At 41.3% G+C, this 17,753-nt stretch overlaps 1 protein-coding gene across 3 annotated transcripts in view; it reads left to right on the top strand.

Annotated features, from left to right (window-relative positions):
- DOCK5 (dedicator of cytokinesis 5) overlaps positions 1-17,753 on the top strand; it is a 222,176-nt gene that overhangs the window by 127,131 nt on the left and 77,292 nt on the right. For all 3 annotated transcript variants that reach the window (XR_007913841.2, XM_017338016.3, XM_051832054.2), the window contains exons 14-18: positions 3,215-3,339; positions 4,786-4,884; positions 7,158-7,230; positions 10,908-11,011; positions 11,962-12,145. Coding sequence is in view for 2 of the 3 variants with exons in the window: in XM_017338016.3 (XP_017193505.2) it covers positions 3,215-3,339; positions 4,786-4,884; positions 7,158-7,230; positions 10,908-11,011; positions 11,962-12,145 (585 nt within the window). In the remaining variant the exon portion in view is untranslated. The remainder of the gene's footprint in view (positions 1-3,214; positions 3,340-4,785; positions 4,885-7,157; positions 7,231-10,907; positions 11,012-11,961; positions 12,146-17,753) is intronic.

Below are 17,753 nucleotides of genomic sequence, written 5' to 3'. Positions count from 1 at the left end.
GTGGCAGGGTTGACTTCTCTTGAGGCTTGTCTGGCTTGTAAATGGTCATCTCTCTGTGTCTTCATGCACACTCTGTTTGTGTCTGTTTCCTAATCTGCTGTAGGTATGCAGATGCCCATTGTGTTGGATTAGGGCATAGCTATGTTCCCTCTTTTTACTCTAATTAGCCTTTTAAAGGGCAGCTCCAAATACAGTTGCATTCTGATGGACTGGGAGTTAAGGTTTCAACATTGAATTTGGAGGGGAACACCATTCAGCCCCTAACAGGTCCTCTGTCTTTCTCATCTCAGTTCTCTCCCTAGGTGATGTCATATATTCATTTGACTTCCATCTATCAGTGGAGTTCAGACTGTTGTCTGTAACACCAACACCCCTGCTTTGAATCTCTGGCCATGTAGCCAACTACTTCTTAAGTCAGGACTCTAGTGGATACTATTCCCACCCTCAACTGTGTCACTCTCCTCCTCTCTTTAATTGGTTAATTCTTACCCACTGTCCCCATTTGGACCTCCTATCCCTGTGTACCTAGACCTGGTATTCTTCATTGTGAAGACAGTAACAGTCCTATCCATCAGCTGCAGAAACAAGAAGCCTGAAACTCACCGTTGACTGCCCTTTCCTTTACACCTCACATAATACTAATGGATAAGACCTGCCAGTGTTGGCCTGGGAAAGACTCTCAAATCCATCCTCTCGTCTCCATCCCCACTGCTCCTTCCGGAGTTGATGCTATCTTCTCCATGGACAGCCACCATAACTTCCTAACTAACTTTGATGTTTCAGCTCTTCCTTGCCTTATATTCTCTTCTCCATACTGTAACATGAATAATCTTTGACCTAAGCACACCTCATTTCATCCTACCCCTTTGCTGAAAACATGTCATTGGCTTCTATTTATGTTTAGTATAAACACATGGATTGTTTAATTGACCTGCCAGCTGCCAGGTTCGGGGATGGGGGGCTTGACTTTTGTCTGTCTCTGCAGCGTATCTCACACCAGATACCCCTCACTGTGAAGATCTCAATCATGTTGTCTCCTTCCTCTTGACCTTTGCACATGCCACTCTCCTTGACTATGATACTAGCTCAGAAGAGAGTCCCACATCCTACAGACCAGGTTGGGGCTTTGTGTCAAATGTTCACAGAACCTGGTCTGTTCCTTCATCTGTGTTGATCATTTATTTGTGTGATTATCTAACTAATGCTTTTCTCCCCTGCTGGGTTGTGTGCTGTGTGAGGGCAAGGCTGATGCATGGCTCACCAGCCATCGTCTCCCAAACACCTAGCACTGTGCTTGGTACAGAATAGTGCTCAATCTTTCAAAGCAATGATAGCCCAAGTATTAGTCCATTTGGTGTTGCTTTAACAAAATATTTGATGCTAGGTGCCTTAAGAAGAGATTTATTTAACTCACAGTTCAAGAGTTTGCAGGGTCTTGACAGTGAGATGCCAACATCCTGGCACAGTATTTCTGGTTGCATCACAACACAACAGAGAAAGCAGAAATGAGCTAACCACATGCAGAAGGGGCCAAGCACATAGGGTAGTATCACTTTGTAAGAACTCACTCATGAGAGAACTGACTCACTCTGCGAGAACAGCACTAGGACCGCTGAGGATGGTGCTTCTCCAACTAATTACCTTGAACCATGCCCTACTTCTTAAAAGTGCTCACCACCTTTCACTGCCACACTCTTCATTCAAGCTTCCACCATGTGAACCTTTTAGGGACACACGCAAACCCTTTGCACCCCACATCTGATTATACCATCATGTATTCATTCCCTGGGCTTGGAAATTGAGCATGTTTCTAAGTTTTCACTTTCATAAGCACACCACACTGGACTCATTATAGGTAAATCATTACTTGTATTTTTTTTTAATACTTTGGGACAGATTATTAACAGCAGAATTGCTGTGGCAGCTCAGGCTTTTGACATAAATTGTCAATTTCTCCATTGAAACAGTATGAAAGTCAAGATTTCAAATTGTCTGGTAAGAACAAGCCTATTTTTCCTTAGCCTCAGCAGCTGTGGACAGAACCTTTTCTTCCGATCAGATAAATGATGAAAATGATAAGTGCATTGAAATTCACCCCATTTTTCTTACAGTGCTAGAAGGATTTATTTTTCATGTTGGGAGGCAATTTTAAACATACAAATTTGAGAGTCACTTTTACAATACTGTGTATTCTCCTCTAGGAAATTGGTATGCCTCTCATTTATCACACTTTTCTTACATGTACCTCAATAGCATTTATGTTTTTTTCTTTCTTGTGAGAGCTATATGTTATTAATTAATTTTTTAAATGTTTTACTAGTTGTCCATAAAAGAAAGACAAGTGGAAATTATTCTGGCATTAGTATAGTTAAGCTGATTTAAATAAACATAAAGTACGTTCTAGGTGTTCAGAAATAGTGTTCTCTGGATGTATAAATTAATCCATAATATATAAAATTGGTACTTACAAAACACTTTTTCCAGAGCCTCCTACATACTAAGTTCTCAGTAAACAGTTTCCTTCATTATGAGATGTGTTAAAACTTTACACTCTTTCCAAGACATTATTGAAAAAAAATCACTGTGAACCAATAAAATATCATATGTACTTATTATTAGGCAACAGTTATTGAACAAGGAATTTCTATTGAACATGGAATTTTGTTAAAAACCCTGTACTTCAAAGACATATTGGCACATACAGAAAGGCACAATGAGGTTAATTAAAGAGAGAAATATAGCAGCCCTAACCAGAAAATCCAACATCCTAACTGCCCCCAAATCCAAAGCTTTTTGAATGCTGATATGATGCCCTAAGTGGAAAATTCCACATCATAAATTTTTGGTTCATGTACAAAATTATTTAAAATAATGTATCAAATTAGCTTTGAGTATGTGCATAAGGTATATATGAAACATAAATGGATTTCATGTTTAGACCTGGGTCTCGTCTATAAGAAATCTCATTATGTATGAGTATATGCTCATATTCCAAAATACAAAAAAAAAAATTTAAGTCCAAAACATTTTGGGTTCCAAGCCTTTTGGATAGGAGTTACTCAACCTCTTTGTATAAAATATTTTGATATATGAACAGTTCATTAAAATGTCAGGCCATTTCATATTGTATTTATCTTTAACATCTTATTGCATCCTGAAACTGAAAAATGACTTCTGTCAGCAATACTCACAGGATAGGTTGTCATGTTAACAGGAGATGTTCGTAATGATATTTACATCACCCTGATTCATGGAGAGTTTGACAAAGGGAAAAAGAAGACACCCAAGAACGTAGAGGTGACCATGTCTGTGTATGATGAGGAGGGCAACCTCTTAGAGGTGAGTGACGGCTCTCAGGAGCCCTTCTGTACAATGACAGTTGATTCCTAGCCTAATATTAATTCTTTTCCACATCAGGGTGGGTTTGGTTTTAAATAAGGGAAAAAAGTGTGAAACTGGTTAAATATGTGACTAGCAATTTCTAGTTTTACTAATGATACCATTTAGACTCTTTCTTTCATATGTCTCTGTGCTAAGAAATGTCTCCAATCACTAATGATTGCAGGTGTAAGCTTTGGATACAGAAGTTCTTTATGATGTTCAAGCTATTTAACTACAAGCTTGGTGAGTTAGTTTCTCTGGCACTTGACTAAGGAGGCATAGGTGCTCCTAAGCCTTTGAAAGGTGCATGGCCTTCACCTGGGTGAGCAGAGCCAAAGGCGGTGTGCTCGTCGGAGAACACTTAAACCAAGGGCACTGGAGTGGAGGTCAACTGCCACTGTTCTTTAGTTTCAATAATCAGGAGACTGGAAGACTCGGGAGTTACAGCAGTGTTGTGAAGGGATCCAGGTCTCCTGACTTCCAGTCCAGAGTTCTTCTATTGTGTTAGCTTTCTGTGCAGGTCTTGAGGTAGGGAGGGGTGGTCACAGGAGACCTCCACATCAGGTGACACCTGGCTCCTCTTGGATGAGCCATTGTTACCTGCTTTGGAATCCAAGAATTGCCTCTTGGTTCACTCAACTCACTGAGAGTCTGTTGCAGAGGTGCTTGCGAGCACAAGGAAGTAGCACCGGTCAGTCTCCAGGGGTGTTACTGTCTTTGAAGGAACAGGCATCCAGACAGATTAGTGGGTCAGCTCATAGTCCATGTCAGGGGGATCAGCAGAATGGATTCTGTTGTGCTATTGGTAGGGCCTGAGCCCCATGAGTTCATTTCAAGGGATGTCTTCTCCTGGTTGGTCATTTCATGGTTTTACTGATGAGCTTGTAGGTGCTGTACCAAGGCCTGGTTCTACTGAACTGGGTGATTTGTTGCTAAGAAAATTCACAGCCCTGAGTTTCAAGGAACAGTTTGTACCTATACACCAATCCCTAAGGCAGAATGTGACCAGGAAGGAGAAACCATTTTCCTCCTACGGTGGTACATCTGCATGTGTGACCAGATTCCTTGTCACCATCACCAGACCTCCGCTTCTTGAGAGAGAAAATGAAAGGAAAGAGTAAGGAGCCTGGGGATGGGAGAGAGAGTTAGAGTTACAGGAAACAACAGTGTTTAGTTAGTTCTGGGTCCCTTAAATGCTACCAGATTGACACATGTAGGCCCTTTGATAATGGGGCAGTGTTTTTGGCTTCCTCTAATCTACATGCCTGGGACTGAATCAGTTCACAGACACCAGTGCAAGGAATGTGTGAGACATGTTGGGAAGGGGCTCATGCGTGGTATGTGGAGGACTCTTCCTTTACTGGACAATAGTGTCATTTCCGAATTTTTTCTTATCATCCAAAGAAAGCAATTCACCCTGGAGCTGGCTATGAAGGCGTTTCAGAATACAAATCAGTGGTCTATTACCAAGTGAAGCAGCCCTGTTGGTATGAGACTGTCAAGGTGAGAATTTCCTCTCTGCAACACAGACATCTTTAAACCTCATAGTAGATTTCTATCCTCTTTTTATTCCCAAACCATTCCTACTTTATCCTGAGGTTTTAGGTAAGTTGTCTCTGGTGTACAATAAGAAATGAGTTGGTCATTGTAATTCTGTTAAAGAACATTTATTTTTTATTCATTTAAATATTTATTTGAATGGCAGAGTTAGAGAAAGAGAGAGAGATCTTCCATTTGCAGGTTCACTTCCCAAATGGCCACAACAGCTGGGGCAGGGCCAGGACAAAACCAGGAACTAGAAACTCCATCCAGGCTTTCCCAGGCACATTAGCCGGGAGGTGAATTGGAAGTGAAGCAGCTGGTACTGGAATTGACATCCATATGGGATGCCGGCATCACAGGCGGTAGTTTAACCTGCTGATCCAGAATGCTAGCCTCAAGAATTTTATCTTTAATAAATTCAGTATTCTTAACTAACTGTCTCATTTATAAACATAGAGAAATTTGAATAGAGAATCTTATGTTTATAGTGATGCAATAGGCTGCCAAGATAATCTAAAACCAAACAGAAATTTTCACACTCTGCAAGTGACTTCCTACCATTTTTTTCCTCATGGCCTTAATCCAAGTTTTCCAGGCCTCTTTTCAAATGACATGTGTGTATTACAGATTCCAAAGTGCTTTTCCCATCACTCATCTCCTCTGAGCTCCACAATAGCTCTGAGATTAAAACATACTGGTGTTGTGGTGCTCTGTGCCTGTGTCTGACTAGGTACTGGGATTTAAAGAAGTGAAGTGATTTCTAAGTTCCTTAGAATCAGTACTGAACTAGAGCCCACTTCTGAATTCCAGATTCCATCGACTCTTTCTGATCATCTATGACATAGGAGCTGTTCTTAGAAAACTCAAAAGGAAATCTTGCTTCTATCTCAGAAGTAGTCATTTTTAAGTTTTATATAGTGCATATGTTTCGAATGATGCTATTTATACAAATCTATGTTGTGAATTTTTAAAACTGCTTATCTCAGTACATCACACGTTCTTCAGAAACATATTTTAGATGCTTGCACAATGTTCCAGTATGTAGTGATGCCATGATTTAACTACTCATCACAGATTCTCTGCTCTTTTCATTGTCTCAGTGCTGTTTTCCGTTTTCCTATGTTGTATGTAAGCAACAGAAAACTTCCTTACCCCAGTAATTTATTTTCCTCTCTGTTATAGGCCCTTTTTATTACTATAGCAAGATGTAAGGGTGCTGCAAAAAGTTCACAGAAAATGAAATTAAAAGAAGTTTGTTGTGGTACAAAATGTTTAAAATCCATGCATATAGTGATTTTCAGAAACTAGTGGATAATGCGTACTATTAAATAGCTATGCATGCATGGATTTCAAAATAATTTCTACACCACAGTAAAAATCTTTTAATTACATTTTCCATGAACTTTCTGAAGTCCCCTTGTATGTCTTGCAGTCTGGAAAGTCCCATATCAGACCTCAATGTACCAAGTGTTTACCCTCTGGAATATTTGTTATTTTATACTTGAGAAAATACTAGCTATTTGTAGCATCTCTATACCCAGAACAATAAGATGATAAACAGTGACATGATCTTCTCCTGAGTGTCTTTTGGTTTGAAAATAGTTCAGCCTCCTTCAAATGAAACTGTATACCTAGTCTCACTCTGTAGGAATTAGAAATGTGGCAAGATACTGAAGTTGACAAGAGGCTTCCATAGCCTTGGAAACTCATGACTAGAGCCTAGGGAGATTTCTGACGCCATAAACAAGAGTGTCAAATTGTTAAGTCAACAACAGGAGTCACTGTGTACTTACTCCTTATGTGGGATCTCTGTCCTTAATGTGTTGTCCAATGTGAATTAATGCTATAACTAGTACTCAAACAGTATTTTACACTTTATGTTCTGTGTGAGGGCAAACTGATGAAATCTTTACATAATATATGCTAAACTGATCTTCTGTATATAAAGATAATTGAAAATGAATCTTGATGTGAATGGAATGGGAGAGGGAGTGGGAGATGGGAGGGGTACGGGTGGGAGGGAAGTTATGGGGGGGAAAAAGCCATTGTAATCCATAAACTGTACTTTGGAAAATTATATTTACTAAATAAAAGTTTAAAAAAATTTTAAAAAAAGAATCTATTTTGGTACTCATTAAAAAAAAAGATACTGAAGTTGAAAGTAGTTTTGTAAGTGAGTCACAAGTGTGAAACACTGAGTATTTATGAATGATTAACTCTGTACTGTTACGCAGGTCTCCATTGCGATAGAAGAGGTCACACGCTGTCATATAAGATTCACCTTCCGGCATAGGTCATCTCAAGAATGTAAGTATTGGGAGGTCTATGACATATTTCCATTGACATTTTTTCTCTCATTCCTTAGTGCCTTTGTGTATCTGGGGGAAAGATACCTGGAAACTAGGGATGCTTGCAACTTTATTGAAGAAAGCATTGATACTAAGATGAATTTAGCTGGGCTTCCAAGGGCAATTTTTTTAAAAGATTTATTTATTTATTTATCTATTTATTTATTTATTTGAAAGAGTTACACAGAGAAAAGATAGGCAGAAAGAGAGAGAGTCTGCCATCCACTGGTTTACTCCCCAGTTGGCCACAAAAGGCTGGAGCTGTGCCGATCCAAATCCAGGAGCCAGGAGCTTCTTCTGGAGCTCCCACTTGGGTGCAGAGACCCAAGGACTTGGGCCATCTTTTACTGCTTTCCCAGACCATAGCAGAGAGCTGGATCAGAAGTAGAGCAGCTAGGACTCAAACTGGTGCCCATAAGGGATGCCAGCACTGCAGGTGGCGGCTTTACCAGCTACATCACAGCGCCGGCCCCCAAGGGCAATGTTAATCACTCAATATCAGAATTTCCAAAATGTGTTCTATGAATGTTATGTTCTGTAAGATGTTTATAGATACTGTATAGCAAGAAAGAGTTTCCACATTCATATTTGTATAGGAAATGCTGTAAAATGTTTCTCCATCTTACACATTCACTGTCAGTGTTGTCATTCTGCTGGGAAACTGTGACAAGAAAACTGTTTAATCTCTTGTCTTCCAAAGTTATTTTGTTTAAGAGAAGCTGCTTCAAGTGTTAGATCATAAAAGCAGCTATCAGAAAGTATGAAAAGACAATTGATTCAGATCAACCACAGAATTTCTAGAGATGTCTTGTTGACTCCGCACCATATGAAAATGTAATCCTCACTTCCAAAATGAAGCTACTGAATACCATCCTCCTAGCAGCCTGCAGGCTGTGTGTTCTGGTAGGAAGATGATCAAGGAAGTGGGTGACTATGTGAAGAAAGTGACACGTGCTACAAGGGGAACCCAAGAATGGTCAGGGAGCACATAGCACAGCTCTCAACTGTGTATACATACAGTGTCCTGCTTGTCAGCTAGGACTTAAAGATGAGTGTAAGTGATCCTGGTGAAGGATGCCAGAGCAGAAATGTGTTTGGTGAAGCAAAATGAGTTCAGGATGGCGAAAGTGGAGACAGTGGGGGCAGCCGTGATATCAGATTGAACTTTATAGAACTGCCATTTTTACAGGTTAAGAAAGTCGAATATCAATAATTTTCATATGGTTCTACATAATGCAGATATCCCTCAGTATCTTCAGGGTATGATTCTAGGACCCTCCACAGTTACCAAAATCCGAGGATGCTCAAGTCCTGTATATAAAAAGGCACAATGTTTGCATATAACCAATGTATATACTCCCTTATACTTTAAATCATTTAAATAAAAGAATTTTGAAATCCATGCATAGTTTTTTATAATATGAATTTCTAAGAATTTTTGAAGACCCCTCATAGGCATGGATTTCAAAATATTTTGCACCAAAATAAACTTACCTTTCAATTCCATTTGAAAGTACCCTCATAACACTTTATATAAATGCTATGTAAATAATTGTCATGCTATTTTATTTAGGGCAAGAAAAGAGTCTATACATGTTCAGTATAAAGGTCCTCTTATTGGCCTCACCACATAGTCCACATCAACAACAAAAGGACAGTTTCTGTCTGCAGTTGGTTGAATCTTAGGATGCAGAACTTGCAGACACGGAGGGCTGACTCTACTAAATGAACACGTGTTGAGTCTTAGTTTGCACCAGGCATTAGATGAAGCTCTAGTCATACGCTACCTTGTTCAGTGTCCACAGTAATCCAGTAAGGTATATCTGACCTTTATCCACCTTTATATGTAAAGACATTAAGGCACAGAAAGGCTGTCGCTTGCCTGTATTCACATGGATAGAATGTGATGGAGCTGGATTGACATGGAAGCTGTCTGATTCTAGATGATATGGAGCCAGATCATGACAGATGAAGATTATTTTGAACCATGTTATGGAGGAACCATTAAAGAGTGGTTTCTGGTTTTAGGTGGGAGTGGGTGGGGTTGGTATATGTTCCCAATAGCTTTATTCACAATACCCCAGCATTGGAATAGCTCAAGTGGCCATCACCAGGAGAACAGGTGACCAAATTGTGATAGAATCGTACTGTGGACTGTTGTTCAGACATTGTAGGGTCACATGAGTCAGAGCAGATCTCAGAGCTCTGCCTGTGATGAGACTGGGCCATGAGTTATCCCAGCCATAGACATCTGTGCAGCAGAGAATCCCGTATGGCACACATACCTGCTTCTCCTGGCACCTGGACTGTTATAAAGGAAGGGATGAGTAGAAACCTGGGGAAGCATATAAACCCCATAGTTTGATCAAAACCTCACTGCATTTGTTTTAGAGCAGTAAATTGAGATACCTGATGTAAGGATTTTGATGTAAGATGGTTACCATGATCAGATTTGATTTTGGAAACCTCACTTTGACTGCAGTATGAAGAAAATGCTGGGTGGGAGAAGATTAGAGACAGAGGCCAGTTAGGAGGGTCTTGTAGAAATAAAGGCAGAGGTAGGGCCGGCACTGTGGCACAGCGGGTTAAAGCCCTGGCCTGAAGCGCCAGCGTCCCATATGATCTCTGGTTCTAGTCCCAGCTGCTCCTCTTCTGATGCAGCTCTGGACTATGACCTGGGAAAGCAGTAGAAGATGGCCCAAGTCCTTGGGACCCTACACCTGCGTGAGAGACCCGGAAGAAGCTTCTGGCTCTTGGCTTTGGATTGGCGCAACTCCGGCCGTTGCGGCCAACTGGGGAGTGAACCAGCAGATGGAAGACCTCTCTCTCTGTCTCTGTCTCTCTCTGTAACTCTTTGTTTCAAATAAATAAATAAATCTTTCAAAAAAAAAAAAAAAAAAGAAAGAAATATAGGCAGAGGTGAGGGTAACCTGAACTCGGGTAAGAACAGAGGGATACAAAAAAAGGGGACAAACCCCAAAGGTGTTTTGTTTTGTTTTGTTTTGTTTTTAAGATTTATTTATTTATTTGAAAGGCAGAGTTAGAGAAGGAGAGAGAGAGAGATCTTCCATCTGCTGATTTACTCTCCACGTGGCCAAAAAGTCCAGCACTAGACCAAGCTAAAACCAAGAATCTGGAACTCCATGTAGGTCCCCCACTTCAGGTGTCAGGGGCCCAAGCACTTGGGCTATCTGCTCTATCTGCTGCTGCTTTCCCACACATTAGTGGGGAGCTGGATCAGAAGTGGAGCAGCTTGGAGTTGAAATAACGATCCTCTGGGATGCAGGCATCATAGGCAGTGGCTTAACCCACTGTGCCACAATGCCAGCTCCATCCAGAGGTATTTAGAACATGGTGTTGATGAGAAATGGATTTTCTGTCCACATTCACATTTCTTATTGGGTGTAGGAATGGATGCTAGTCTCATTTATTAGAGAATGTAGGAAGAGGAGCATACTTGGGGGAGGGGGGACCAGCTTGGGAAGCCTGTGTCACACACTACCTGGGAATTATGGAAGCTTGCTGTTTATTGTAGTAGAGTTGAAAGTTGTGCCCCAGAGCTAACTGATGTCTGTCATAGTCATCACTTCCTGGTGTCTTTCCACACTGCTCAGACATGTATTTCTGTCTTTTCAGCCAGAGATAAATCAGAGCGAGCCTTTGGGGTAGCCTTTGTGAAGCTGATGAACCCGGACGGCACCACTCTGCAGGATGGGAGGCATGATCTGGTGGTTTATAAGGTTGTGCTAACAGAATGAGCCTCAGAAAATGACTGAGGACATATTTATTCCCTCTGACAGCGGCTTCTAAGGCACCTTGCAGGCTTACTTGTACAAACGGCAGAAACCTGTTGAAAGCTAGACATGCTTGCCCCTTACAGCCTGAGGGCTGTGATCAAACCAGCTTCAGGGTTTCACATCACCTTGCCGGGGAGAGTGAGTTGCATTACTATTTAGTCTTCAAAGAGCATCTCACCTCCTCCTGCAAACAGTGTTCCAGGGCAGTGGATAATGAAGGGACTCTCCTAATCTGCTCTTTGCATCATCTGTCATGGTATATAGTTGCACTATTGGGCTTGGTTAGGATGTGGTGGGTGTGCTAGGATGTGGCTTTCATACCACTGTGAGCCAAATACCATTTCTCTGCTCTAGGGGCCTTGTCTCCTTCCCTGACCGTTGTATTCCCCATCTTCCCCTCCCACTGTTGCTGAGCCATTGCTTCTACTGAGATTTTAGACTGCAAAGTAGATGCTGGAAATTCCCATTTATCCAACAGTATTGGTGGGGGTTTCACAAAGCTAGCAGCTGTGTGAGATACGTCTACCTGAAGCCTACTCTCCTTAACATCTCCTTAGTTTGTAAATCATTTTGGAAAGCACAGAAACTGTTTCTTCCCCCATCAAGCCAATGACATGTAATTGTGACCATTCTGTGATATATTTATTTCCTTCTAGGAGAGTCTAGGATATTCTGGTTTCTACTCCCAACTGTTTCTGTTTTCATTTAGTAATAAAATGATTTCTGGGCTTCAACTTTGGAAGGGTAGCAGAGCTGGAAGAGATCTTTGCCCTAATTTGATAAAGCCCTGCTTCTCATGCTGGCCTTGTGCGGCCTCATGACAGCAACTATTTTTGTTAGCACGTAGGAGATGTTGCTCATTGTTTAGTGCTTCTAACATACTTCCTTTTCAGGGTGACAATAAGAAAATGGAAGATGCCAAATTCTATCTGACAATGCCTGGAACCAAAGTGGAAATGGAAGAAAAAGAGCTCCAAGCATCCAAAAACCAAACCACCTTTACGCCAAGCAAGGACAGCACAAAAGATAGCTTTCAGATCGCCACCCTCATTTGCTCCACAAAGCTCACCCAGAATGGTAGGTGGTAACCTCAGGGGTGCAGATGAGTTTTCTGCCTCCTCCACAGGCCCTCTGTGGTAGAATGCTGAGCAACTGGCTCCTGCTGTCTGCTCTTGAAATGATATTGTAGGTGGTACTGATCCAGTTGCAGAGCTCCTAGTGAAGGTTTGTTGTCCATCATTATAAGAGAATGAAAAGTATTTCAGTATTTTCTAATATGGTTTAAAACTTACCAGTGTATCCATTAACAGATGCCATAAATTTAAAAGTCTTATGTTACCTTCCTTGAGGGCAGAAAGGAACTCTAGCTGGGTATTCTTTATGGTATCTGCCCCAAGAGATGTTAATAATAAAGAAAGGATGCTGGCAAAGAAACAGACGCAAAGGGCAGGTCCCTGTACAAGTTCCATTTTCCCCCCATAGAGTCTCCTCCCTCCTGTTTTTTTCCCAACAATCATGGAGTTCCATAAAATTAGCTAAAGAGCTCAAATGAACATTGTTGTTATTTCTGCTTCAAACCTCTAGTAGCCATTGTGACCTCTCTTGACTGTAATATGACATCTGATAGTCTGTAACAGCTTCTTCTTTATTTGACCTATGTCAGTCTAAAGAGAGTTCCTGAGTATAATGAGCCAAGAATTCGTTGTCCAGTGGGCTTGCCTTGGAAATTCTATGTCCTCAGTGTGTCCCTTCGGTCTTGTGAGTGATTTGGATGAGTAAACTGGCAGGAGCTCTGCCCTAAACACAAAGACACACTAAACAGTTCAGATATAAGGTACACTTTTTTTGGGGGGGCGGGGGACAGGCAGAGTTAGACAGTGAGAAAGAGAGACAGAGAGAAAGGTCTTCCCTCTGTTGGTTCATCCCCCAGATGGCTGCTACAGCTGGCGCGCTGCGCCGATCCAAAGCCAGGAGCCAGGTGTCTCCTCCTGGTCTACCATGTGGGTGCAGGCGCCCAACCATTTGGGCCATCCTCCACTGCCTTCCTGGGCCACAGCAGAGAGCTGGACTGGAAGAGGGGCAGCCGGGAATAGAACCTGGTGCCTATATGGGATCCCGGCGCCACAGGCGGAGGATTAGCCAAGTGAGCCACGGCACTGGCCCATAAGGTGCACTTTTAAGGATCAGATCCTGGTTGATCTTTAGAAGGGGTGAGTGTTGGGTTTGTTTTGGTGAATCACAGTTGGCCTGAGAGTAAGGATTGTCCTGCAGCTTGGGACAAGAGACCACACTAGCAAAGTGTAATTCAGAGCTATCTGTTCAGGGCAGGAAAAGCACATTCACCAAAAATTAAGCCAGAAAACATGCTGGGCTTTATAGAAGGTATGACAAAATTGTTTCAGTAATAATCCTTGTGGTGGAAAAGTAAATATAATAAAACTGTTGATAAGAGGTTGAGGGGTGCAGTATTTATGAATGACTTAGAAGGCATATCAAAGATTTTAAATATCTGCAGCTCCTTTGACCCAATAATTTGACTACTAGAAATTGACCCTGGCCGGCTCCGCGGCTCACTAGGCTAATCCTCCACCTTGTGGCGCCGGCACACCGGGTTCTAGTCCCAGTCGGGGTACCGGATTCTGTCCTGGTTGCCCCTCTTCCAGGCCAGCTCTCTGCTGTGGCCAGGGAGTGCAGTGGAGGATGGCCCAAGTACTTGGGCCCTGCACCCCATGGGAGAACAGGATAAGTACCTGGCTCCTGGCTTTGGATCAGCGCCGTGCGCCAGCTGCAGTGCACCGGCTGTGGCGGCCATTGGAGGGTGAACGAACGGCAAAGGAAGACCTTTCTCTCTGTCTCTCTCTCTCACTGTCCACTCTGCCTGTCAAAAAAAAAAAAAAAAATTGACCCTCAGTAAACAATGAGAGAAATTCACAGAGATTTATGTGTGAGGAGGTTTCCCACGATTTATAATAGGGAAGTACTGGAAACAACCCAAATGTCCAGTAGTCAGGGTCAGCTTATGTTCTATGATGTGATAAAGTGGCAGAATGTATGCAGCTGCAAAACATCACATTTCAAAAAAGTCAAGGGTATTATGAACATTTTAACACTAAATAAATGCATATTTTTTAAAGTATGGTGATAATTTGTAGCCATATTACCTGGGTTTGTATCCTAGCTTTGCTGTTTACTAGCTGTTTGATCAAGTGACCTCTTTGTGACTTGGTTTTCTCATCTTTAAAATGGAAATAATAATGGTACAGATTGGCTATCTTTTATCCAAAATTCTTGGGACCAGAGTTTTTGGATTTGTAGTTTTTTCAAAAACTTTTGCAAGATTTTCATATATGTAATAAGATATCTTAGACCTAGGACCCAAATCTAAATATAAAATTCATTTATGTTTCTTATCCTACCTACCTTGTACACATATCCTGAGTGTAATGCATACAATATTTTTTAACAATTTTGTACATCAGAGTTTCCTGATGTGGGCTTTTCTACTTCTGATGTTTATGTCAGTGCTCAAAAAGTTTTGATTTTGGAGAATTTCAGATTTCAAGTTTTTGATTAGTGATGCTCTTCCTATATTTGTTTCAAAGAATGATGGAAGTTAAAATAAGTAAAAACAAAACAAAAACAGTGTCTGTATAAAGCATTAGTGTACTCTTAGGACTGTCAAATCATAAGCTAAAAGACAGCTGTTATTGAACATCTGGTTGGTTATCTTTTCCAGACTAAAGTTCAGTAGCACCAACAAAAAGCAAGAAATGAAAGTTGCTGAAATTAACTTGTAAAGAAAAGCAAATTGAATTTCTGTTGGGGATAGCTATATTACATTGCTTTGCATTCCTAAGTAAAAAACTTAGAAAAGCTTATTGATGAGGCACAGACCTTGATTTAAATCCTTGATTTGCTAATATCTAATCCACCCCATTTCTAGGTGTTCTAAACCTATACTGTTCCAGTATGGCAGCCACTAGCCACATGCACCTTGTAAAATTTAGATTTTTTATTTAAAATGAGGGGATGAAAGGATTGGGTGGGGGGGGATGTTGGTCATAGTATACAAAATTCCAGTTAAACAGGAAGAATAAGTTCAAGATATCTGTGCAGCCTATAGTTAATCATCTACCGTATACTTGAAAACTGCCAAGAGTAGATTGTCAGTGTTCTCATGACAGAAACATGAGGATGTGAGGTGTTTTATGTTAGCTTGATTCAGTCAGTCCACAGTGTGTATTGATAGCAAAACATGATGTGTTGTGCAGCATAAATATATGCAAGTTTTATTTGCTAAGCAAAAATTATAAAAAGGAAAAAGTTCAGTAAAACTATGAACCAATCCTTTGGTTATTACAGTCACATCTCAGCCACTCATTTGTTTCATGTGACTACCTACTTTCTCACTGGGCAGCACAGAAACTCAACATTTCCATCATCACAAAACATTCCACTGGACAACAATGGACTCTGTACTTTGTTGTCATTCCGATTCCTGGAGACAGGGCCAATGCATCATGAGCACCAGAGAAAATAGGACTTTCTCAGGCACAGATGGCTGTGAGCTGTTGGTGAGTGTGCTTCCTTCTGACTGATAGAAATTAAAGAGAATCAGTTTAATTTACTCTGAGAAAGAAAAAGCTGAGGAACACTAATACACTGTCAACTCTCTGATGGTCACTGTTCTCTTCTCACCCTGAGACCCAGACCAGGGCATTTCTCTTTCAAATGTGGAGGGCTGTCCAGCCTTCAAGGTTAAAACCACTGGCCTGTGTTACAAGCACATCTTGTAGCCTACTTTTTAATGGTTGATTGGATTATTTTTGGGAGTAAGACAAACCAGTTTGTATTGGATCATTTATAGTCCAGGTAGAAAGAAAGACAATGGAGTTGTTGTTCAGGAAAAGAGGAGGGGTTTCAGGTCCCTGCAGGGCCTCGTGTAGGTGAATTACCCTCCTCATCTCATTCTGCCCTCCACACCCTGGAACTTGAGAGCCCCATTACTGCCTTTAGAATCTCCAGGTTACTAATCAGAAAATCAAGTTTTAAAAAGATCATATCTTGCCTCAACTCATGCATACTGGACTTGAGTTTGTTTTGTTTTGTTTACTTATTTGACAGGTAGAGTTAGACAGTGAGAGAGAGAGACAGAGAGAAAGGTGTTCCTTCCATTGATTTGCCCCCTCAAATGGCCGCCACAGCTAGCGCACTGCACCGATCTGAAGCCAGGGGCCAGGTGGTCTCCCATGCGGGTGCAGGCGCCCAATCACCTGGGCCATCCTCCACTGCCCTCCTGGGCCACAGCAGAGAGCTGGACTGGAAGAGGAGCAGCCGGGACTAGAACCTGGTGCCTATATGGGATGCCGGCGCTGCAGGTGGAGGATTAGCCAAGTGAGCCACGGCGCTGGCCCCCTGGACTTAAGTTTTGAAAACAGGTATTGATCGCTCTGAAGCTTATGATTTTTCTGTGTCATTTTTGGGTGAGTGAGGTGTTCCTAAATCTCCCAAAGGCAATCGTTACCCTAAATCTGGGGATTATCACTTCCTTGCTTTTCTTTATAGTTATAATACATTGTAGATACCCTGCCACAAACACTATTTAGTTTTCACTATGTTTCTACTTTGTATCAGTGAAAACCCCTGCATGAATTCTTGCATAACTTGCCCTTTCAGTCGGCATTACATGGGGATTTGGAGTACTTGACTTCTTAAACATTTTTGATGGAAGTATAAATTGGACAATTTGGATAACGTCTACTGAAAAGGTGGAAGTTGGTCATTCCCAATGACCCAGAAATCCCACTCTAGATTTATACCCAAAGGGAGTACCTGTGTGCAAGGAGGCATTTGAGAATGTTCAGAGCAGAACTGCTTGTGGTAGCAATAAACTAAAACAACTCAAATGTTTACTGACAGTAGAAAAGATAAACAGATTATGGTACACTCATATAATTGATATATGCCATACAGCCAGAAAATAAATTTGTTGGAGCTCCATGTAGCAGCCTGTGTGAATCTCAGAAACATAGCAAGTCTAGGCTAATTCTATAACACAGCACCACCAAGCTCAGCCTTGAGACTTTATGGTTCACCAGATGCCAAAATGCAGGAAATCAATCTCTAGCTGATAGAGGAGTACTTTTCAAGGTCTGAAGATGCTGGTTGCATATTCACTCTGACAAAGTGTCAAAATCCTTTACCTCAGACAGCAACATGTGGAGACTAGGAACAAGTGTTGACTTGCCTATGACAAAAAGGTGGAGAAGGTAGAAGTGGATGGTGTCCCAGAGGATAAGCCTAGCCAAGTGCTGATTGTTGATTATTTGCTGATTTGATGACTTGCATTCAGTATACTGTCAACTTCCTTGTGATTCCTGTTTTTTCCTTTCTTTTCATTTATTCATCAAACATGCATTTACCCATTTGACACCTAGGATAGCACTACAATAGGACATAAGAATGAATGCTGTATGGTTCCTGCCCTCAGCTAGCTGAAATTCATGGGACAAGCCAACAAGACTTGGTAGTGTGTCAAACAAACACATAGGATTCTGGTCATTTTACACAAAGGGGAGAATATATTCAAAGACATAGAGATAATCAGAGTTTACCATAATTTGAGGAGTAGCAGGTTGATCTGTTGGACTGCTAGTAAAAGAAAAGAGTAGGCAACAGGATTGTG

Source organism: Oryctolagus cuniculus, chromosome 2 (assembly GCF_964237555.1).
Source record: "Oryctolagus cuniculus chromosome 2, mOryCun1.1, whole genome shotgun sequence".
NCBI classification, from domain to species: Eukaryota; Metazoa; Chordata; class Mammalia; order Lagomorpha; family Leporidae; genus Oryctolagus; species Oryctolagus cuniculus.
This window is presented reverse-complemented; position numbering and strand designations above follow the sequence as displayed.